We start from the raw sequence: 25,130 nt of genomic DNA on the forward strand, positions 1-25,130 counted from the left end.
AAACCACCCTGCTCTGTTACAAATCTGTATAAAGTTAAGCTTATAAAGAAATATTAGGAAAGTCTCATCTTCGAATACATGTACTACACATACGGTAGATGCATATGTCCAAGCAATCACAGAGACAACCCCAATCCTGTTCAGACAGATACTATATAGTCTCAGAAAGGCAACTTTAAATAAGCTTTAAAATGTCACAGTTTCCTCAGGGTTTTTTTGGCTGTAATGTCCACAAACTAGACGAGATTTATGTTCTCTACAAAAAGTTCTGATGAAGCCTGGATATGCTTTAATACATAAGCTCTAATCTTATGGAAGATTTTCCCTTTCTAAGTCTTTCTCAAGGTTCATTATCATATTTTGAACATCTTACAAAACATGAATAGAAGCCTATTAGTCCCTGAGCCTGCATGACAGCAATTAACAGCCAGAAGAACAATGACTAAATAGGCGCTGTTTCACAAAATTTCATACAATTTTCATATACAGCTCCAAGAATAAAAAAAGCTGTTAAAACACAGGCAGGAGCCTGAAACCCTGGAACTCACATAGAACTGATAGCGTAAAATGTTACACTGACCCCTGGCAAAATGGAAATTGCTGTTTGCCAATGCATGTATCTCAAGGTCATAATATTAAATAGCATCAAAATAACTCGTTAAGGTGATAAATTTTGTCTTAAGTCCTCATCTCTTTTATTCTAGCACTGAATCTAGCATTGAATTTCCTTCTGGCAGCTGCACTAAAATACTAAACCACTCTCAGAGGCTGAATAACATGATCTGGGCACCACGGTTTATTGACTCATGACGGATGATCAACACACGTTTCAAGTCTTTGATCACTGGTAGAGATTCTTACTTATCTTTCAAGTGTTTGTTGCAGATTTCTAAGAAAACCTCAAAATCTAAGCCAAGCAACAGTGATTAAAACAGCAAGACACCAGCTCCACTTAAATTAACATTAGGATTTGTTTTGGAAGAGAACACACTTCGAAACTTCATACCAAGCATGGTTTTGGTTGTTGGCCAGAGCAAGGAGGAATTCTGCACTGAATAAAATGACAGTACGTGTTAATATTCTTACAAATCTATTTCCACGATGAGCTGATAGCACAGTCTGTTGAACAGGATTTGAGGTGTTCTACATAGTTTAAGAACAGACAAAAGTTTCAAATCATTGTTCATTTCCACCCTGCCGTTGTGACAAAATGCTTTCAGAGCTCTAAACCATTTCCCCCCCGCCCCCACTTCATTAAAACGACAGAAAGCAAAATATTCTGACAGATTTAACTCACACACATTTACCTGAACAGGCAATTCACTGTCACCTTTGGGACAGTCTTCAAAATAAGTCAAATGTGTCAAAATAAATATCTGCAACATGCACATTAAGTTTATCCTTTTGGTTTTTTCCACAGCTTTTCTAAATACGTTAACAAATGTTGGGAGGTCCGTGTTTGTAAAGTCAATTCAACCATCCTGCAGTAAAACTGATCTAGGGAGCGCACTACAAAGTAACCCTGTTCTGACCCAGACTTTACCGTGCCGAATTACCGACCTATACGCAACCTTCCATTTTATATTGCTCAACTTCTGGGCAGTTTGAGATACATCTGCTGCAGAACTTCAGGAAGCAGAACGCAAAGCCTGACAGAAAAGGGAAGGGCCACCCCGACAGCACCAGAGCTGACCACCTCTCCAGTGGGACAGCAGCAGGGCTGGAACTCCGGCTTATTGCACAGACCCGGCACCCCATCCCAGCGGGAACTGTCAGAACAGCAGGCTGCCATGCCGCCCTTCCCTGATTTTTCGCCCCCCCCCCCCCCCCCCCCCCCCCCAAGAGGGTTTTGGCTACTTCCCCTTCGAAGGATTGGCAAGAATCTTCAAGACCTATCCCAGACTGGGTATGTTTAACAGCAACCATTTTTGCTGCTTGCACATTTAAACCCAGGCCCACTCCCTCTTGCCCTTACCTATTCCGGTCCCTATTCCAGGTCAAGGTCTCCACTACCTCACCTTATTTGTGGAAACGTCCCATGCTCTGTTTCATAAAAGGCTCTTCACTGCTTACACCTCCTTCTCCAGCCAGTTCTAGAGGTCTCCTCTACACAAGGAGAATGACCCCAGGTTTAGTCTCTGCTTTCTGTGATGTTAGCATCAGTCCTCGCAGAATTGCATCAAGCTCTCAATGGAGTCTACTCACTTTCTCTCTGACTTTTTTGATCTCCTCTACAGTCAAACTGGACAGCTGCTTCTTGCCTAAGGACCTGTGAGGAGGCATTCAACTCAAGCAAGGGAAAAAAAAAATTACTACACAGTTTTTATTCCTGAGACACCCTAGTTTCCAAGAGCTGTTGCATGGAATATTGCCAGGCTATAACTGACAGGGCTGGCCCATGGGCTTAGCACAACTGGGACACAGGCAGCACCATCAGCCCTAGACAGAGCCAGGGCAAGAAACGTGCAATGGAAGTTAACTACTTAAAGAGACTATCAACTGATCTTCAGAACCTATACAGGAATTGCTAGTTGTTCGGCTGAATAAATGGCCTGATAAAAGTCACAGCTTGTGTCTTGATGCTTTCAAACAGACATGCCTGAGATGGCAGCCAGGGTCTTTCTTTTAAGTTTCACAACATAATAAAGAACTTGACACTGAGCCTTGCAACTGGAGAAAACAGAGACCCACAACAGTTTCCCTGCTAAATACAAATATAAAATACAAGTAAGGATTTGACAATTTTTTTTTCCCCTCTACAGTTATTTTAGGTGAATTCCAGTCCAGAAACGTGAAGGAGTTTGTTCTCAGAAGAGATTTTGCAAAATAGTAACCCAAAATACAAAATTCATCTTGGCATGTATTACAAGGAAAGTGTTGATATACATTCACACTTTATTTCATTTTTTTTCAAGGAATAACATACCAGTAAAAATCCATGCACATTTGCCTTACTGCAAACTCCTTGCCCTCACCGGGAAGTGCTTATTCTTGCAGACAATCCCACATAAACCAATGCTTCCTTTCCTTAGATGTCACATTAAACTACTCAGCTTATAAGTGTTGTGAATGGGATTTGCAATCTGTTATAACATAAGTAAAGAGGATTGTCTGTATTTATTGAGCAAATGCCGGAAAACAAGAAGAGAATGACATCTCCTTTAAAGAAACTGCAGACAGTACAATTGGCGTATTTCAAAATTCTAAGGCAACAATACTGGGCCAGCACATGAAACTCTACTCTTGAGGCCAAGTTAATGCACTGCTTTCTCCTACACAGTAGAAATACTCTGATGTTTTTTCCCCTTGTCTTTTTTTTTAATTCAGTAATAGGTAGCAATATGAAATACTGCCACCTGACAACTTAGGTACTCAACTTCTGCATTCAGTAAATCCCGTAAGATAACATGTAATGCCTGGTCTGAGTAGTGCACTCACTATTTATGATATACATTAATATCACCGAATAGATTATTAAAAATACACATGCCCATTTTTTCAGACTTGCAATTTAATGTATTTTCATAATTCGCTACAAAAATGTGGTTTCACAATACACCAGGACTCCTACAGTAGTATGGAGAATGTACAGATGTCTTTCCCAGAACTAGCAATACTGTGTACTGTGCAAATTGTCTAGGACTCCAAACTTCTTGAGCAGCAGTTATAAGAAAATTTGTGGGTTGAATACTGATATCAAAATACAGATTTAAATAATTTACTCTTAAAACCAACCATATTTATAGCCTCTTACAGAAAATAAACAATTCATCTGATTATCAGATATGTCCTCAGTTTTTCCAGTTCCAAGGTATACACAGGTCTCCATCCTGCAGCACAGAGTAGAAATGCGATATGCAAAGGTGCATGCCTTGTAGGTACGGCAATGATTCTTCCAGCAGTCGCTTACAACAATCTATCATCTGTGCACTGGAAACACTGGGTTCCTTATACAGCCGATCCAATGAAAATTTTTCAGTGGAAGTATCGATCAGCTCTTTTTCTGTAATCATCATCCTAGCAAATGAAGACAACATACAGTGACAAAATTAGAACTTAAATCTCTTAAAAAAAAAAGAAACACCCTGAAATAAGTATATTTGTAGGTTATAGACACGTAAACAAAGGTGTCATTTCATGTACAGCTATGGCACAGCTGAGATTTTTGTACAGGTTGATACTCACATGCCTACCTCAGAGGCTAGACTGAACATGCTTTCACGGCTATGGGCAACAGTATGCCTACCGATTCATGTTTGAAAGCCCATGACATTTTTTTGGTCACCAGGAAACAGGGAAAAATACCAACAGAGAAGTCTTATGAAGCTCCATTTTTAACGTATGGGATGAAAGTACTTAAGCAACCTTGAAAGTGTAAGCTTTAAGAATAAAATCATGTTAGGAATTACTCTGTCTTTTTAACTGAGATCCGTACTCTGCACGTCATCAAAACCAACAGATGACAGGTACAGCTACCTGATGTATATTAAATGTGTCAATAACTTACTAATTGCAGAACTATTAAAGGTCTTTTCCAACCTAAATGATTCTATGAATACTGAATTCGTAGCTCGTAGATGATTTTTTCCATTCACCCCAGACAGAGTGGTAAGACACCACATGGCAAACTCAAACTACTCAGAAATAAAGTTAATGTGCAGAATTAATTAAGAGTCACTGGAACGGTGGCTGATCGTCTAATGTAGAGACAGTTCAGGTTCAGCCAGCCTTCCTAGCTCAGGCACTGTGCCACATTAACATCGCCATACTTCCAGAGCCAGCTTGCTTAGGGGAACAGCACCGGTGCTGCTCTACAAGAGACTGTGCTGAACAGGAGAGGAGCACGTTTGCAGGGCCACTGGGACGGGAATCAGCCCAAGCTAAGCGTGGTGGAACAGCTACCGAGACTATCTGACTCAGGTGAAAACAGTGCCGTAGGGGCTTAACACCCCCCTTTACACAGCTCAGTGCGGGATCTCCATGTACCTGCGAGGCACTGCGCCCTGCTGAGGCGTTCGGATGGCTGTACAAGAGCCAGCCCAGCCCTGGCGGTCAGGGGTGAACTGAGCCAGTGAGTTAACCTGGAGCAAGCCTACCCTGCCTACTGACTGTATTCACGCCACCCTCCTGAGCACTTTCCCAAACAGCTGAGCACCAAGCTTTCCTCTTCCGTGAAACCTTAGGCTGCCCTGAAGGATATAAAGTTAGCTGCACACAGTGAGAACTGTGGGTTTATTTTTAGTCACTTCCACAAGGAGGTTTACACCTCTATCACAATACAAAACTGATAGGTTGCAAAAGCAAGGGAAGGAGAAGTAGAGTCATACTAAATCCTGCATTACTAGAAGACTGACATTATCCACACAGATAAGACAACTTGCTAGAACAGCAGCATTTAAACTCCCCAGTACATCAGGTCATACAGAATTCCAGCTACACGGTGCTATTTACCGCATGTAAAACATTCATCTGCATGTGCAAAGTAAATCCAGTACATCTCAAAGTATTTTCCTTTATCTCAGGGCCCCTTTAACAACCACAGGAGGCTAAGGAAAGTCAGAAGTACAGAATGTGTTCTGTTCAAGGAAGTATTAAGTAGAAAAGGAGATTTCAGCCTCAAAGAGACAATTAAGGCAAAATATGACATATCCACAAAAAAGTAAAGGTGATAAATACAGAATGACTGGTTTTATATTTCCTAGAGCACAAGAACAAGAGAGAATGACAAATTAAATCATCAGGCTGTAGGTCTATAAAACAGAACACCTCTTCCCTCCTTCATACACATATGCTACATGTAATTCAGCTGCAGTTTTGTGGCTCCAAAATACCCCATGGCACAAGTATAAATCAGCTCAATAAATGATTAAACATCTAAGGGGGGCAGGGGGGAAAGATGATCTGTTAAATGCTCTTAACATGACAATGTTTCCAGCTTCAGTTTTCTGAAGTGCAGTCAGTCAGAAATTGGAAAGGAGTACAGAGTACAAAAACCCACCATTTTTGCCCCATTCACACAGACTTTCCATAAGCTAATGGATGATGGAGACAGACCTTCAATATGACCTAGTATAGTTGTTCTTTACTATGTTACACAAACCAGCAGTCATCCAACACACAACAAAAGCTGAGATACATAGCTTGGCTCTTACAACACAGCTGCTTCCACTCTGAGGGAAGCCCCACATTTTTCCTGGATTAGTGCCTTTATAACGTAGGGCAATGCGAGGTTTTTGGAGAGTGAGTTAACCCAGACACAAATGCATACGCTGGCTACAACATCCCTCCCAATCTCTACTGACAATACTTTCCCAGCTGTCACATATGGACGGTTACATAGAGAGCTATTCAGCAGTTATAACTTATATGGCAAAAATAATCTAACTTCAAAGCTAGACTAGGGTTATGGAAAAATTCCAAAAACCCTCCATGTTTTACCAAAGTTTATCTCCAAAACACATCCTCCCAAGTAATCAGGTCTTAACGGAGCTAAAATATTACAGCCTTCAGTAAGACTCGTGCCTAAAACACCTTCACAAAAAAAATCTGAATCAATATATCAGGTATACACTCATGACAGTGTGATACTTCAATAATTCATTAAAAGCTTTCCTAAGCAGAAAATAAACTTGCAGTAACAACCTCTAAAAGGACATAATACCCAGTTATCTATCACAGTATTTTATTCAAAATAAAACCAGTGTTTCTACTTCATGCTCTTAATCCTCAAAGACACATACAACATATAAGAACAAGAAAAAAAATTACAGTTCTGATGGATAGTACAAGTCATGAACTTTAATACTGAAGTATGGTACTATGACTCACTACTGTTGTCTCTCTCGCATCTGTGAAAGAGTACCAAGGAGGTATTTGTCTCATCGTTCTACCCCATTTTTTTCCTTCCCCTTGTTAGGTACTAATTAATCTTTTCCTCAACTAACTGACAATTAGAAATATTAATTCTATAATCAGTCTCAAGTTATTTTTAGATTTTACTGCTTTCTTGCCACAATGTAAGTAACGTCAATAGGAGGTTGCTGCTGTTATTATTCAATAAAAAGGTCTCTTCCTTAAAAATTCCAACCCCTCCCCTTTGGGGAATTAATTGTAAAAAAATTATGTAATTTTATCTTGTAAGCAAAGATCTTTTATTTCTGAATAAAGTACAACTATTTCTACAAGGTGAAGGATGGGTATTTTCCAATAACTGTTTGCGTTCACTGAAGGCTAAAATTTTTGAATTAGTAAAGCTGATGGGTAAAGTTCTGTTTTATAAGCAGAAGTTTTTTCCCCACTACAAGAGCATGAATACATTCTTCAGAGTTCTCCTCCTCCAAATAAAACATGACATACAAAGATTTTCATGAGCTAAACATATTGAGACACATGAACACTTACTCCTCCTTTCTTTTCAGATTATGCCTTGCCTCCTGTGCTTTGGCAAAAAAAAACCATTGAAGGGTTGCTGGATCACAGACCGTTGGGATCATAAAGTGTCCAAATTCATGTAAGCTTGGTGCATACCTGTCACTAATGAAACATGACGGAAGTAAAAAACAAGGTATCATTTTTTCTCTTATGCAAGTATTTACGTGAATTACTTTCAGAACAAATTCTGAAGATAAAAAGAGTATCGGTTAATTACAATCAGAATAAGTGGTAGAAAATCAAGTTTGATTCATGAGAATACATAAGCATCATAAATAAAGCTTTTTAAAAATTACATGTCAAAATTAACTCTTAACAATACTAAAAAAAATATAAACAGCAGCACCATCATACACAGCTGAGTGTTGACCTGACAGCATAAAACCTTTGATTTAACACAGCAGAACACTGCTAAGATAAAGACAGAACTTTGACTCTAACTTGCATGAAATTAAGCAGGATTTTCTTCAGTTTGATTCCTTCTTAACCCATAAAAAGGCACTTAAAACCTTTACAAACAAAAAGACTTCGACATAACGAAAATCCGTTATTATATTAGTTTTCTTCATAGTGAGAGTAATAATCAGTGTAACCATAAAAAAGAAGACTAAAGCTCTAAAAGGAAGAAACTTTCCTGCAAATACCTACCTCTCCAGAACCATCTGCAAGCCTCGCAGACTGCGAGGATGAAAAGGTAGTCTACTGTCACGTAATTTATTATAGAAAGAATCTAGAGTCTCGTAGTACTCTTCTAGAGTCAATAGGGGTTGCAGTTCTTCAATATATATTACTTGTATGCCTCCCAGAAGTTGGCTTATCCGGTCTTCCAAGAAGAGCAGCCTTTTCTGAAGTTTATAATAATTTGGCAATCTCTCAAAAATCTGTGCACACACAAACGAACATCTTCTATGTTACAAAGCATAAAACTTAAAATTAAGGAACTACCCCCATCCCCGTGAAACTACAAAGGAAGAGTGTCTTAAAGTAAACATGGAACCCAAGGAAGGGGGAAAAATAAAATTCAAAGAACACCAAAAATCAGAAATATAGAGTATATACATTTTAGGGCAAGACATAGTGGAATAAGACTGTAATTATTCTGAGTATTTACTTTATACTATAAAGGCACCAAAAGGCCCTAACAAAACTGACAGATGTCCTCTTTCTCTCTCTATAGAGAGAAATTAATAGCCCCAGATAAAAAAAGTTTATAATCTGAGGCCTACATAAAATGTTTATCACCGCAGTTATAGTAGTAGAGCTATTCCACATACAGTCAAAAGTGGTTTTGCCGGTGTAATTTATATGAACTCTTAAAAAAGAGAAGTCTCTGTTACTGAAACAAGTTTTTTCCCAAGGGTTTGGATCATCTTGAGTCTGAAGGGAGAGGAGAAAGGTCCCAGATTTCTCATCTACAAAACCTATACGAGAAAAGGTTAAGAAGTGATCAGACTTGTGAGTAAAGACACAGAAGGTGTGACAGGGAGAAGGTTGGAACAGGGCAACAAGTGAAAAGTCTGTAGTAGTAGTCACTACTTATCTTCTACCTAGTTATTACTACAACGTAGTTTTCCATCCCAAAAAATACTGCTGCTGGAACACCTCAAGTGATTTCAGAATAATCTCCTTGGAAACCCAAGAGAAGCAGAATCAGAACAGCTTTTGCCACAGTAAAATCCATTGGTTCAGCATTTGCATTTGTTACAGAGAAAACCTGCAAAAATCCTCTGAATATTGCACCTCTGACCAAGCATTCTACAGGCTGACTTGAACACTATTCTGCTGCTTCCTTCTTCTAATAATTAGTAACAAAAGTAACAGCCGTTAGGACTGCTTTCAAAAATATCGGTACATTAATATTAGACAAAAAAAAATTCTGCTCTCTAAAAACCAAGCAGCTAACCAACCTCAAAAAGGTTTTCACAGACTTTTTCTGTGTCTCATTTAACCTGATCCTCAGTGCATTTGAAAATAAAAGCCTTTGATTTCAGGTTCAAATACATACCCTTCTGTCTTCCAAAGCAAACACCATCACCACATCATCCCATCTGCACAACACTTTGTGCAGAAACACGACCCCTTCAGAAAACACCTCAGCAAAGGTTTGAAAGGGGAATAAATTCTCTTTTCAAGGGACACAGTCTTTATAATTAGAACACTTTTATTCCAATTACTATCAACACTCTCAAGTCTCAGAGTAGAAAGTTTTGCATTAAATTCTAGTTTCTCAGTTTAAGTTCTCTGTAAATCATTCACATTAACAAACCATGGTTTATCTTCTCCCTCAGTGAAACACACACAGGCAAAAGTTCAAGCAACCACCAGAGGAAGCTTTGGATTGAGAGCTAAATTTTCGTATTATCCATTGATTGGAATACAGAAATAGAATATTCCAATACTCTAGCTAGGTGAAATTCCCAACTGTGAAATGCCACCAGTTATCTCCTTTACAAAGGAATATTTTTTTTGTAGAACTATCAATAATATTTCAGCAACCAGATTCCAGAAAATTTCCTGCATGGACACGCTGACATCATTACATATTTTATTTGTGGTCCTTTGCATATAATACTTTATCATTCAGGGTGCCAGAAAGCTTGTCAATTCTGAACTTTACCCAAGCAGCAGCAGAATTCACATAGTCACTAGATTTCTGCAACGCACACATTACCTGCCTAAAAGAACAAATTGGAGTGACAGGGTTGGTTAGCAGCCATTGACTGAAATGATCACTTCACAACTCCCTTTAAATCCATTTTTACAAAAAATCTGAATAAAATTTTTACATTCTTCATGGGAATGAGCTCTTTATGGATCATGAAATATTCTGCCGGTGCTCACTGCACTGGAACGCTGCATAACATTATTTTTCTTTGTACCTAATCAGGGGTAGGACTGATTGGTTTGTGAAAGCAGCAGCAAAAACCTGACAAAGATTGCTGTTAGTAACAGTATATCACAGGATTAAATTTAGAATGCAATGTACACAGTTATGCTAAACATACTAGCTATGTCTTTGCTTTAAATTACTCATCAGTTATCTGCACCAATTAATATTTTGGTTATAGTGTAAAAGAGGATGTCATAACAAGAGGCAGTATCATTTACTCGGAAATCTTCTTACTTTGGTCCAGTGATGGTGAACATCCATGGTTCCCAGCATTACGTGGCCTGCTGCACTCATACCTGAACGGTCTGTAAATACCACCGTGCGCCCTGAAGATTGAACAAAACTCTTTACTAATTTAGGTTATTGCAATTATTCCTATCACTATTTAAGGCTTAGCTAAGCTAGTAACTTGTCATGAACAACACATTTCTACAGCACAAAGACACACAAGCAGGTGTTTTTGTTATTCTCAGGATTTGAAAGAGTGATTCTTGAAAACTCCAGCTCAAGAATTTTTTCACACAAACTTTACTTAGCATTTGCCTTGTCCCTGTTTAAACTCAATAGATTTTTTTTCCAGTTAACTGGACTTTTTTTCTTACAAAGACTACTTTTAAAATAGAAAATCTCAGCAGACAGCATAGTCAAAGAAACTGTACAAATCACGTATGCAGTAGGAAATACATGCTGTACACTTAAAGTATATATAAATAAGGTAAAAGTTGGTCAGAGAACTACTGCTTCCACAGAACTCTCTGCAACATGCAAGCTGCAAGAAATGCTTTCACATTAGGTTTTTGCTCTTTTTTAAAAGAAATAATAGAGACAACAAAAGGATAATACTAGGTTTACTTCTGGGGGGACAAGTCAGCTTTGAGTCTGAGTATGGTTTTTTTAAGCAAAGTACAAATATCCTCAAGAATTCTTTAGGGTAAAAGCACAGGCAACTGTTTATTAAAATAAACTTCCACAAAAAAAAGTCTTCAGTGGGATGTATTAATCTACAAAACAAGGCTTAAACAGAAGCTCTTGCTTTCAGAAATCAGTCTTCCAAAATCCTTAAGAGCGAGCAACACTGACTTGAAGGCATCTAGTCCATCCTTGTACCCCAAGGCAAGATCAACGGTACCTGTGTATTTGTCCAGTATATTATTAAAGATCTTCAAAGGTGGAGACTACAACAGATTCACAAGACAGACTTTTCTAGCACTTTAAATCCTTAGCATGCTCAGGTAAAGAAACTAATTTGAAACTTGATACAATTTACAACAACTACTTATTGTCCTACCCACTCTGTCTTTTGACAAAGGATTAGGTGAACCCTCAACTGAAAGCCACTCAAAACTGAGTATCTGCAGACAGGCATAAAATGTGGAGTTACAATTAGAGCAAACAGCTACTGCCACAGGTCAAACAGCTGCATGAGAAGAATGGTAGGTCAGGTTTACAGAGTATTTCAGTTTTTCCTGAGAAAATACTAACTTTAATATAGGTATTTTACAGAACATGCATGATAAGAGAAGACAAAATAGATTTTAAAGGTATTCTAGGAAGTCCTCCTTATATTGACTCTTCAGAGAGCTACTCATGTTACTCACATGGGTAAGAAGCTACCGCTACCTCCACCCTTTCAGAGGGTTTTTTTACTATCATTGCTAGTACTAAGTCTAGTGCCTTCAACTCGCTCAGTTTGCATTTATTAAGGTGTAAAATAGAAGCTGGATGTAGCAAACACACTGTAAGGAAAGGTCACTTTAAAAAATACCCAGTAGCTTAAAATGTCAGTTCTTACCAGCTTTTCAGTAAGGCTGGCAGGCTTGTTTTTGCAGTTATCAAAAGCATTCATGAAAAGAACTGGAGCTCCCTTGTCACAGAAGACTCATGCTCATCTCTGAATCAATACTGTATTAGGATATATGAAACAAGCAACAGAAATACCTTTAACATTCTTTAATACTTCAGGTCTCTGTTGGACTAATCGACCTAGACTGTGTAGTTGGCTACAGCGGTGAGCAATACCCCAGCTTCTCTGCCACCTACATAAAAATATAATTGAAAGCATTTCATTCTCAACATTATTAAAAAAAAAATAATTCACAGAACTCGAGAGCAGCTGAAAACTTTATAACTCAAACAAAATAGCACTCCAACTGTAATAAAAGCAAAGGCCTACTGAAAAGCTGTCTGCATCGTATGCTATTTGGACAGATAAAACACCTAAATAAAATTTCAATCTTTCTTAAAGTGAGTGCCAAAAGCCCAACCAACCAACACCCCTCCCTCCAAAGGAATAAAATCAGACATATGAAAAAATAAATATAAAACCCAGTAGACAGAACACAACTTGGAAATCTCTCTCCCAATAAGGGATTTGTAAGTAAACAGCAACAGTATTCAGCTGTCATGTGGCATGCAGTTTGTTGTACACTGTGTAATGTTTGTCTAGAGGAGCAAATACCGTATATAAGGACCATCTCTTTTTTTTCTTTTTCTTCGAGTTCCTAGCCCAGAACATTATTAAGATTCCAGCAGCAAGTTGCTGTGTATATATTCATATTTCACAGTGGAATAATTTTCGTTAAACCTTACAGGAGCCAGGTGTCACATTGTTGACTTCAATATACAATAGCTTTGACATCTCTTCCACCAGAAAGGTAAGACAAACTCCTAACAATTTCAAGAAGCATTTAAACTGTAAAATTGTCCCAGCGTATTGAAAAATTACACCCTTTAACAAACTTCTAGCTGACATAAAACTGTCTGAAAATGGGAAATTACCATTTCCTTATTGTACTGGGCCTGTCTGGGATGGAGTTAATTTTCTTCATTAACAGTCCCGTGTTTTGTATTTTTTACTAAAACAAGGTTGATAACATACCACTGTTTTGGCTACTGTGCAGCACTGACACAGTGTCCAGGTTCTCGCTTTTTCTTCCTACTCTGCCCCCTCCACTGGCAAGTAGGCTGGAGCGGGCAAGAAGCTGGGAGGGGACACAGCTGGGATAGGTGACTCCAACTGACCAAAGGGATACTCCAGACCGTATGATGTTGTGCTCAGCAATAAATGCTCAGGGAAAGGAGGACTAAGGGGGGACCCTCATGGTTATGGTGTTTGTATTCCCAGGCAAGCACTACACATGCTGGGGCCCTGCTTTCCAGAAGAACACCTGCCTGCCAACAGGGAGTAATGAATTAATTCCTCCTTTTGCTTTGCTTGAACATGCAGCTTTGCTACACTTCACCTATTAAAACTTCTACCTTGCTCCATGAGTTCTCTTGCTTTTGCTCTTCCTATTCTCTTCCTCCCATCCCGATGGGGGTGTATGAGTGAGCAGCTGTGTGGGTAGGTCCTTAGCTGCTAGCTGAGGTCAACCCACATCATCTCATTTAGGGAAACCTAATTGGCAAAGAACCACTCTTTGGGATGCAGAGAATGGCACTGTGCCACAGCACTTAGGAGGCAACTCAGTCTATTGTAACCCAAGTCAGTATCACTTAAAATTCCTGTCTGGTGCTGCTGAGAGCAAAAAAGGTGGCTTATAGATCCTACCTTCTCTTCAGCCATCCTAAACTTATACATGGAGTAAAGCCAGTGACCCTATTACTTTTTTAAACCTCTGTGAAAACTAGCATTAGGCTGCAGGATTGCAAATATAGTTTCCTATTAAGACACTAGCTTGTCAGATTTCTACACTCACATTCCTTTTTGAATTATGACAATGTAACTCTTGGAAGGTTAGTAACGCCTCATTGGAACACAATAGTTTTAGTGCATTTTAAAAGCACAAATTATAAGAAAATTAAATTCAAGCCATGAACAGAACCAAACCTATGCCTCTAATACCGAAGACTGTCTCAGAAACCTTAAAACTCCCACCAAAGCACAGTTGCAGATAATTAGAAATTGCATTAAAAACCACTGCTTCAGCTTAAAGGAAATCAGGGTCTTTTTACAGAGTGAAAGGACAAAAGCATGATTTCAGAAGCTCCAACTCTCCCTTTCCTGGTTAAAAGAAGAACTTAACAGACTACTCCTTGAAATAATCCGCAAAGTTTATTTTTCCATTATTGAATACCCTCACTGTCATTTCCCATCCTGAATATTCCACTTCAGAACATCCTCAATCGAAGGGACAAAATTTAAAGAAGGATCATAAATTATTTTCTGGAAAATATTCTGAAGAATCAAGATTACCAACTGTACTCAGCCCCTTCAGGCAAATATCCTCCTCCTCTGGAGTGTGGGGAACGAGACACTAAAAAGAACAACATTTTTATTAAGCCTTCACAGGATGTCAATAGGTACCATGTGCAAAGCTGCATTTCACTGCTAATCTAGTTACCTTTGTAGATATTCACCTGAATTCAGCAAAAGCAATTTCATTGAGGAAAACACCCAAACTAATGCACAGACAGAGGTCCTATTTTCAAGTGTTTAGGTGTTTGTCTCAACTGGAGCCTATGTTATTAGTTACAAACACTAGGTCTTTTTGAGCAGATTGTAACAGGAAACTTTTGTCCCCATAGAATTCTTCTAGAAAAATATTCAGTGCAATAACACTTTTACATATACGAAATGTAGCTGTTTTGCTGGAATAGGCTTCTACAGCTCATGGCATAGTATTACACAATACTTCCTGGCTTTGACTGTCTTAATCCGAGTCCGACTGATCTAACTTATTACCTGATATCTGAGAGCTGGAGTTGATGAGAGAGCTCAAATTTTAAACGTTCTAGTTCTTTTCTAAGTGGCAAACTCTTTTTCAGTTTTTTTACCGCACTTGCTTCATTATCATCTAGCCAGGATCTGAAAGAAGAGGAAAAAACTAACATTAGAGGCATGCTGTATTATCTGTCATGAAAACAGTACAACTAACTGAATTCTTACTGTTAACATTAAGATTTTATTTCAGTTTACTAGGTAAAGGGGTTTTTAAAGGTAGAGGACAAAAACTGAAATTGCAATGGTTTACCTTAAGATATCTGCAAAGGAATACCTGGTGCTTAATGTTTTTGAGGGGGACTAGGGAATCAAATTGAACCAAAAGACACTGACAACATTCCAGCTGTAAGACTTAGGGCTGTGAAAGGTGTAGAGCAGCAGATTAATGTGATTTAGGGGGGCATCTTCAAAAAAACCAAACCACCAAAGTGATTATAGTAGACTATCAAATAAGGGAGATGGTGCTGAGGGGCTAAGTTAGGTAACTCTTACAGAGCTGGGATGAACATAGATAAAGCAGGTCAAAGTTTTACAGTTCTTCTGTCAATAATCACAACCAGGCAAACATGATTCATGGAGTACATCTAAAACTTTCAATAAGTAGATCATTCTATTTCTAGGAAAATGCTACTTTAAGAGATTTAGCCTTTGTTCGTATCATAAACTTATTTTCATACTTGTATTTTAACAAAGAAATACTTCCATTCTCACACTGTATTCTAAGCAAAAAAATTCAAACTCAGAAGAAGAGAGGCCCAGTGCCAAACGGCTAGGTATTAAAACCAGACTGTTAATATGTAACTGTTTGTGGCATTTCCTGTAAACGTGTAGAAATAAGTAAAAATATTTTCTAGTATGTTAAATCTCAGTTAAGTGTTTTACAGTAGCATATATTATAGTAGCTTTATTTGAGAGGTGCTAGGCAGTATGATGCTCTGAAGATACTACCACCACAGTTCTGCATTTATTTCAAATGGCACCTAAGTCTCATTGTTACAAAATTTTTCAAGGCAGTATTTTTCACCCTTCCACAAAATATGCACATAAGATTTTATAAACAACCGACTTCTAATGCACAATATGCTGCATTTAATGCAATTTCAGAATTTTTAATTGCCTCAATTTAAATATTAATGTTGGTATACTGAACAACAAATCAGGAGCACAGCACTAAGGTTTGAAGCAAGTGGAACCTCTGCCTTCTACTGAATCGCCACCAATATTCCACAACACTGAAAAGCAAAGATCAACCAAAACCAGATTGACCAAACATTAATGATGTGCGAAAACGCAAGAATGCCTCAGCTTAGCTGGCACTAGTTATCCCAGGAGCTCACCTGAACTCTCTTTAATTATAAAAAGCGTGAACAGAATTACATGTTGGGCAATAAGGTTTTGTGTTGTTCAGAATGTTTATCAGTAGCATCTAAAAACCCTTAGCATTAGTATAAGACCAATTTAGGTTACAAAATACCAGTTAAATAAAAGCTTTACATACATTAAAGTTGTTTCCACTCTCTGGGCTTGTTCTAGTTCCTCCTCAGGATCCTTGAATCCAGTAAATGAATAGTAAGTCTTATCCCATTTGATAGGTCTGTTCACTGTGCTTTTTGATTCCTTGTGGGGCTGAGAGTTCACATTCAAACTTTGAATATGCTCCGTAGATAAACTGCAGGAGTTGAGAATATCTAATACTGTGCTCAGGAGATCCCTAGTATGTAATGTAAAACTGACTGCTCGAAATCCTATAAAATACAAGTCCCACAATTAGTATTATTTAATTGAAATTATGTTAAATGCATCCACATCTCTCTCATCTTACAAGAGCCCAAACAAGACGTACACAGTCAGAAATTATGATATCATCATTTCAATACTCGCTGCAAAATTCATGTGCAGTTTAACATTTAAAACTGTTATGTGTCCAAAATTATAAATAGAGCTGTTTTAACTACCTGAATCACTGGACAAATTGGAAAACTAGCTACAGATGCAGCATAACCCAAGAATGGATGCTTTTGCTTTAGCACTGGCAGTTTTGTCCAACAGCTCTACACAACTCATGTTATTACTGATCATCACTTTGGATATAATTTACTGTAGAAACGCCACACTACAACAGCTCTTCACAGGCTAGCAACAGCAGCTTCAGAACAAAACATTACACTTGCACACTGGCTAAAATTAAGTCCCATCACTTAGATATTAGGCCTAACTGCCCCATTAGACAGCAAGCAAGTAGACTCAAGAGTGTAACAGCTGCCAGTTCAACTCTTATTTTAAGTACACTGGACAAAACACTACTATTTTCTTGAAAAATGGTATGACTGTTTTCTAGCACTAGAGTCCCTCACAATTTGCTCAAGTGTTTTTATGAGCAGTATACAGAACATAAAACTCATCTGTTAGGTAAGGCATATTGGTACAACAGACCAAATACATAGAATAAAATTAATCAAAACCAGTAATCCAAACTCAGCAATATTTTCTGTAGTCTCAAAGCTAAGAGACAATGTGGTAAATTGAAGCTTCAGATATCCTACAACTTCTGCTTACACAGTTAAGTTCCTACTGACCCTACAAACATCCTGACATTGTGTACTACACATTATCTGCAATGAACACAAGGACCCAACTGTTGTTCCAGCTAGACAAGACAACAGTATTAAGAGCAGAAAAATCACTGACATCAACTTAGGAGTTGGTTTTTTTTTTACTTTCTCATACTGTAACTTGGCCTCAACTTTGTCATTTCTTATTCTTTCAATGTTTTTTAAAGCTTAAGATGTTTAATTACTTGCATGGTTCTAGCTGGCATATTTAATACATATTTTCATGGTTTGACAGGATTTTATTTAGTCGGAAAGTCATTATGACGGCACAAGGCTAAGTTATGGTCTGAAAAAGTTTCAATACAGGAAGATGCATTCTGCACGATATAAAAGCACCTGAAGCACTGAAGGATTCTTGAACATTAGAAGAGTTTGGTTCTCTTTCTCTTACATAAAACGTAAGCTGAGTTGGCTTAAAGGAGCGAAATCCTGGTTTCTGTAGGTTCTCCAAGTAGCCATTTAACCTCTTCAGAGAGTTTTCATTCACTTCCTGTTTAAAAAATACAAACCAAAAACCAAACCCCCACAAACCTTACAGATGATGAATTTGGCCATTTTTCATCTAAACATTTTTAATCTTACATGCAGAATTAGTTCTTACAAACTGCCAGCTGCTCTTAATAAGTAGTGATATAGTTCATATTCTCAGTATAAATGAATTATCTTGCATGAATAAATTGGATGACGTACATACTTGCACTTTCTGTACATTCCAAAACACCACTTTTAAGGCTTTCAAGCTTAAAGAAATCCATTGATTCAAACATAATGCAGAGCATTTCACTATGACAAAGCAAGTAATATGTATTATAAATTAATCTGGAAGGATTCAATATTTGTTTAATAACAATTAAACAGAAAATATGACTAATAAGTAACAGGTGTTTTAAGGGACTTAAAATAAAGTGCATCTTTTTGTTCTCTGGTAACAACCATATTCAATTCTAATATTACTTTTGTGTCTCTGACTGCAGGAAAACTCGAAAATTTCCATCCCTGACACGTGACACATTTACAAAGAAAGCATACTAAAAGATTTTTACCCTCTCTTTGGGATGCTGGCCAAAGAAATCTGGATGCACAGCAAAATAGAAAGGTCTGAGAGCATTGATGGCATCAGCTCCTGATAAAGTTCTTGACTGAAGAATGCACTGTAGCAGTATCTTCTCCAGACATAACCTAATAAAATAACAAAATGTTTATATATGATGCAACCAAGAGACAAACTGATATAAACGGCATTAGAATGTGACAGAATGGAGTAAACATTCACAGCTGCAATAATTTTAAACCGGTATTAGAAGTCTCAGTTCTGGGGTTTTCCCCTTGCGACTCACAAAGCTGCATTTATATAGAGCAAATCCAACAAATTTGAGAAATAGTGAATGCTAACGGCTGATTACAGGCATGTAAATAAGTACAATAACTTTTCACTGTACTTTCTCGGAGCAGGCTCAAACAAAAATTCCCCAGTCAAGTAGTCTGAATGATGAAGACTGGCTTCAGTGGTATTTTTCATAGCTACTGCTGAAGCTGCTCTTAAAAGCCAAGCCTTACATACTTTTGAACCTCCAAGTTAAAAAGCCAAAACCAGTATTTTTCAAGCAGTGCCGAAAGAATATAAAATTTTACCCAGGAATAATAATCACAATTCAATCAAAAGAAGTTCGTCATTAGTTTGTAATGTCCACACACTTGTGTCTGTTTAAAAAAATAAAATAAAATCTACTTTCCCAGACATACTCCCTTTATAGAAGACATCAAGTAAAACATAGTACCTTTCTGACCTTTGATCTTCATTGAAATAGAGAAAAACAAGAAATTTTTTTGTGCTAGGAAAAGTTAAGTTGAAGTTGTTCTAGGAAGTTCAGAAAGTACAAAAGATCAAATAACCTCCAATTATGCATACATTAAACAACAGTTCTGCAATGAGGACACTTGCGTAACAGAAGACTGAAGTGGGAGGAAAAACAAGTTCTGAATTAAAGACCACCAAAATTTCCTGCCATAGCTCAAAGCTGATACTCAGGTCAGCAAACTAATTACCAAGAGACAGTATATATAAAATCAGCAAGAAAATGTGAATTGGTAAATATTTAATAATAGATTTCTCCTTCAGCTGATTTAATGGGCTAACAAATCCAACAGTCCAACCATTTTTCTCTGTGATTAATGTTCATTTTAGTTTGCTGCTCAGAAGGGTAGGGATTCCCCTCTGTCAATCAATACAATGCTGTTCCACTCCTCACAGTACCATTCAAACTGCAAGCCCCAAATAGGAAAATATATGGCAGACTGGAGGCAAAGCTACTTCCAATTCACATAAAACTAACAACCTTATTAGTAACGGTAAACAAGACTGTTTTACAAAGAGTTATTTGTTCAGCATCCTAGACCAAATAATTATCCTGGACACAGAAATATGTGAGACTATTTCTTGACTGCTTTCATGAATTAAAATAAAAAACCCAACCAAAAAAAAAAAAAATCCCCAAATTTGTGCTCACACAATAAACAGTATTTTTCATTTTGGCAAACAGTAAATGACAGCAGTTGAGTTGTCAAGCAGATGCAATGACCCTTACTTTACCTTTTTTTTGTCAACATTTCCAACTCTCCAATTAGAATCATTAAAGTAGTTAAAGCTAACTTTTTCTGCCTAAGAGGTGGGCAAATATTTAATTAGTAGGTCTGAAAAGTCAGAATGCTGAAAACATGAGAAGTTTTCATAGAAAAGTGGGATGGAAAATGTGTAATGTAAGAAGACTGATGAAATTTCAAACGGTTATGACTAAACCCAATATTTATGTGCATGGATTAAATGGAAGATAAAAAAAAGATAAAATGTATTACTGGCAAACATTTCTACCTCCTTGCTGGCTGCATCTCAGACTTTGAGACTAGTCATCACTATAGCCCATGATCCTACTCAAAATAGCAGGAGATGGTGAAGCACCACACAGTATCACATTTTTACGGAAAGCAAAGGCTCTCAATGACAAGAACACGCTAGATTTGCTCAGTGATGCAGAAAAAAAGTCTACGTGACCTGGCAAGAAACGAAGCGAAGCACAATGGATAAAAGTCCACCTGATCATATGCTTTACCATTTTGTATCGCAAAAATACCAAAATAACTGTCCTGCTGAGGGGAAAAAAAAAAAAAAAAAAGAAAGAGCAGAAATTTTTTTTTTGGTAGCAAGTGGGTACAAAGCAGTAAAAAGGGAAAAAAACACTAATTTTCCAACAAAGGCAAAAAAGTAAATTAACCAGCTACCTGTCTGATAGCAGTTTTGACTAACAGCAGTGCAAGAAACCTACATCCTCCTAGACCCAACTGCTTGGAGGAAGTAAGAAGCGTATTTCTCTCTTCACCTTATTCATACGTTATTTCCCACGTCCACTCTCGAACTACACTGCATGCTGCTTCCAGTAGTTAGGGGAAAAAAGTTCCAACATACCTGGAAACTCTTAATCATACTTGCAAGTTTATTAATCATAAACTTCCATCTGGTATTTTACAAGACGAATGGCCAAGTATGGTTAACTCCAGTTCCCTTGTTTTGTATCTAAACAACACTGCCATGCTAGCAGGAAGGCTCAGGATTCCAGCCAAAAGTCTATTTTGAACTTGCTTAAAAGAGAGACGCTCAAAGGCCAAAATTAGTCTGCGTGACAGAAGGAAGAATTCATTTACTGAAGGTGAAAGACAGAACTCTGAGGCATCCTTCAAGTGAAGTGACAAAATAAGTGAATTAAAATGAATTTAGAGAGAAAAAAATGCAAGAAAGATGCTTATGGCTTCACTCACAAGGAGCAATAATTTTTCCATGAGCTTCATTTAGATTTTAAGGGCCAAGAAAGGCTTTGTGTTAAAATCAAGGTCATAAGCACTTTGAGAACAGCCGTCTCCACTTCATGAAAGATATGAAACACAATCTCCACTAGAACATATTATGCAATCATACTGTAGGAGCGATTTAATTTATTGATTAAATAATTCCCTTCAACTTTCTTTTTTACTTTTTCTTCACTTCTCTCTGAAGTTTAAATTTTTGGCTTATAGCTTTGGCACTGAAAAGCTTTGTTAAATTAAGCTCCTTATTAGAGATATATTCACTCATTTTGGAACACTGAGCTTTAATAACTCAATAATGCAGTAATATATTTGATATCATATTCAGATTTAGACTGCCCTTTTCTCATACTTAAACTATTTTAAAACCCTGGTTTTGTTGAGAGCCTTTTTAATGTCTCACTCGAGGACTGGCATATGCCTTTGGGGATTTTCAGCTGTGGATGTTCTGTTGAAAGCTTCAAGCTGTAAAGATGAGAAAGCCAAAGGAATAAGCATTAAACAAGAAGACCACACCAGTTTTACATATATGCAAGCCATAAGTACACACTTAAACATATGTTAAAGGTAAATTAGGTCAGCAACACGCTATACCTTCTCACGGCTCTTAAGCAGCAGAACATTTCAGCAATTCCAATGGTCAAGCCAACTTTCAGCCATCCACTAACTCACTGTGGAAAAAAATAAAAAAAGAAAAAATCCTATTTAGTAACGGACATGAGTATTTTCCCCTGTTACTTATCAGTGCATTTTCTAAATCCTAGGTGATAACTTTTAAAGTCACAACAGTAGTACAAAATTGCGAAATCACACATAAAACCTAAAAGCTTTCTGTAAGAATGTTTTCAGTTTCCTCTACTAACAGTGTCTTACAAATATTAACAGTAGTTACCATAATTGGATTGGAAGATTAATTAAAGATGTTCCAGTTAAGAAAAATCCCCCTAAGAAATAACTAATTGCAAATGTTTCCTGCTCTTCCTGATGTTCAGTTTTTGTCTTGAAGTATAGAAACAAAAAAAGGCAGCTTGCTTTCAGGACAAACACAGAGCAAGTAAATGCCATGTAAATTTTCACTCCCCTGAGTCCAAAACTTTCAAACAATGATAATACTTTAAAATAGGTACACCAATGATTTTATGGGGGTGCAAGATAAAAACAAAGGAAATGGCACTGCCACACAACAATGCCTTGAAATCTTTACCAAAAGTTTGCTGGCATCCATAAAAATGAATTCAAAATTTTTACTAGTAACTTCTGCACTACACAAGTGTAACTGAGCGTTTTCCAAGAGGAGATAAACCACTTAGCCTGTCAGAGTGCAAACTTAGACCTAATTATTAGGGATTATGAGGGTAGCCCCCTATTGGCAATGTTTTCCTCATGTTTTTCATGCACTTTTATTTTTAAATATACTTTTCTTTGCATTTTTGAAAATAACATGCCCCCACTAACGGCCCACACGTTGCCATTCTCAAGCACCTCAGATGAGCAGTTATCAGAGAAATACCATCCTGGTTCTAATACAGCACAATAGCTCATATGACAGTTTTCCAAGACATTGGAAATTTTAGCATTGCATCTTACTGCTACAAATATACTTAACTAAGAATGTAAACTGTTTACCAAATATTTTACTAGGTATTTGTGAGCAAATAGCGAGAAGAAAAAAAAAAAATAGGCAGAGGTAAAATATCCCCAGAACGCCTTTCAATTTTTGTCTTCCAATTTCCCATTTTCAACTAGGTGGGAAAGGCAATAATAATTTCGCCTCTAGCAGCAGTCCTAATCATCAGCTAACTTAAGTACATCAACAAGCCCTTTGGTAATAAAACATTTCTCCGTCTGTAATTTTAGCTTCAGGGATTTGGATAGACGATGGAAAAACCCAGCAATCTCACTAATCTACGGCGGCACTTTATATAACCGGACAAAACCACCATTGTTTCTTGTTTTAAATGCTCTATTAACCGCCGAGAAACTGTTACATGGCTGAGGTAAACAAGAGCCTCCGGTCTCGCGTGTCACCTGCCGCCAGCTCAGAGGGGCTGGCCAGCACGGCGCAGGACACGGGCCGCCCCGCAGTCACCCTGCAGACGCCGGTAGGAACGCGCCGCCCGCCCCACCCGCGCCCCCGGACCGTTCACCTCAGGGGTTCACCCGCGCTGACCCCCGCGGCGCGGCGAGGAAACCGCACGGCGACGAGCCCGGTGCCAGCGCGCAGGGCACAGGCTGGCTGGCGTGAGGCGACCGGCCCGGCCCGCTGCGGGAGGCCCGCAGGCCCCGGCGGCTCCGCCGCTCACGCAGCCCTGGCAGAACCACCCGACGCGCGGAAGGGCAGGTCTTCCCCGCACCGGCGGGGAGCGGGGTGCGCCAGGGCCTCCGGCGCCACGGGCCCCCCGCGCCGCGGCAAGGAGCCCCCGCCCGCCGCGGCTCTCGGGCGCGGCGCCGGGCAGGTGCCCGGGGCTCGAACACGCGCAGGGGCTGGCGCTCTGCCGCGCCAGGGCGGCCTCGGGGGCTGCGCCGCTGGAGGGGGGCGGCCGGGCCGGGCGGCCGTTACCTGCCGGGCCCGCACCGGCGCGTGCGCGCCCGCACGTACCGCTCCGCGCCCACGGGCCCGCCACGGGCAGGCGGGAGCTGCCCCTCGCCCGCTCCCGGCCTCACGCCGTCCTCCGAGGTCGCACCGCCTTCCCCGCCCCCTCCCTTTCTCCCCGCTCCGCGGCGTCGCCCCGCGCGGAGGAGCCCGAGGCCCCCGGCCCCGCTTACCGCCACGGCCGGACAGCGCCCGCCGGGACCCGGCCCCCATCCCCTGGCGCAGCCGCCCCCGCCGACGGCCCCGGAGCGGCGGGAGGGGGCGGGGCAGCGCCGCGGCGGGCGAGGGGGATTCCCGCCGGGGGCGGGGCCGGGGGCGGTGGGAACAGCGCGCGCCTGCGCTCCCGACCCCGCCCGCCCCGCCCCGGCCTGCGCGCCCCGCCCGCCTCGCCCCGCGCAGGCGCAGCCTGGTCCCCTGCCCGCTGCGCGGCCGGCGGGGCCCTGCGGAAGCGCTACGGGCCGGCGTGCGGAGAATTAGGCGGAACAAACCCGTTGTAGCGATCGCTGCGACCCTTGAAGGCGTTGCCAATGCCCCCCCGCAGCGCCGGCCGCGGAGCAGCGGGTCCCGTCGCGCTGCGGCGGTGCCCGCGGGTGTTACGGGGGCCGCGGGAGGCGCACCCCGGGCAAGGGGCCGCCGCGGCCAGGCCGGCGGGGCTTCACCCGCACCCGGGCGGCCCGACGGGTGCGGGAGCCAGCGCGGAAGAGCGGGAGCTCTTTCCCTGCCGTTCCTAGCGTAGCGCTCCGCGTATACCTCCATCTATACGCCGGGTTTTCTTCCCAGGTGGTTGATGCTGGGGCATGCTGCGGCCGAGCCAGCCGTCCGGTGCCCTGCTAGGGACCGGGGTTACGTGCGTACGACCCGCTGCCTTTCCAGGCGGAACAGGTTAACAGAGGGCGGACGGGGTTCAGGAAAGATCTGTAGTTCAGTGAAGCTTTAAATCAAGTTAACGCTCTCACTGCCCTCGGGGGATTTGCATGATTTCCGTAACATGCAGCACATTTTCCCGCTTCCCGATAGCAGCTGTCA

At 40.0% G+C, this 25,130-nt stretch overlaps 1 protein-coding gene across 5 annotated transcripts; it reads right to left on the reverse strand.

Moving 5' to 3' along the window:
- Positions 1 to 2,863: 2,863 nt before the first annotated feature.
- TCAIM (T cell activation inhibitor, mitochondrial) lies at positions 2,864 to 24,874 on the reverse strand. Of its 5 annotated transcripts, none has more exons than XM_027793588.2 (11): positions 24,855 to 24,874; positions 22,106 to 22,182; positions 18,700 to 18,835; positions 17,993 to 18,146; positions 16,543 to 16,789; positions 15,006 to 15,128; positions 12,260 to 12,357; positions 10,556 to 10,647; positions 8,080 to 8,312; positions 7,402 to 7,533; positions 2,864 to 4,017 (listed from the first exon to the last, which is right to left on the reverse strand). In XM_027793588.2, exons 2-11 carry the CDS (start codon positions 22,132 to 22,134, stop codon positions 3,792 to 3,794), a joined length of 1,470 nt encoding a protein of 489 aa, XP_027649389.1. In that variant the 5' UTR covers positions 22,135 to 22,182; positions 24,855 to 24,874; the 3' UTR covers positions 2,864 to 3,791. The 5 variants fall into 5 exon arrangements, with proteins under 5 accessions (XP_027649389.1, XP_055661007.1, XP_055661009.1 ...); XM_055805032.1 differs by lacking the exon at positions 24,855 to 24,874 and adding an exon at positions 24,278 to 24,427; XM_055805034.1 differs by lacking the exon at positions 24,855 to 24,874 and adding an exon at positions 24,111 to 24,129.
- Between the last annotated feature and the right edge of the window lie 256 nt (positions 24,875 to 25,130).

This window comes from Falco peregrinus, chromosome 5 (genome assembly GCF_023634155.1).
Source record: "Falco peregrinus isolate bFalPer1 chromosome 5, bFalPer1.pri, whole genome shotgun sequence".
In the NCBI taxonomy this organism is placed as follows: Eukaryota; Metazoa; Chordata; class Aves; order Falconiformes; family Falconidae; genus Falco; species Falco peregrinus.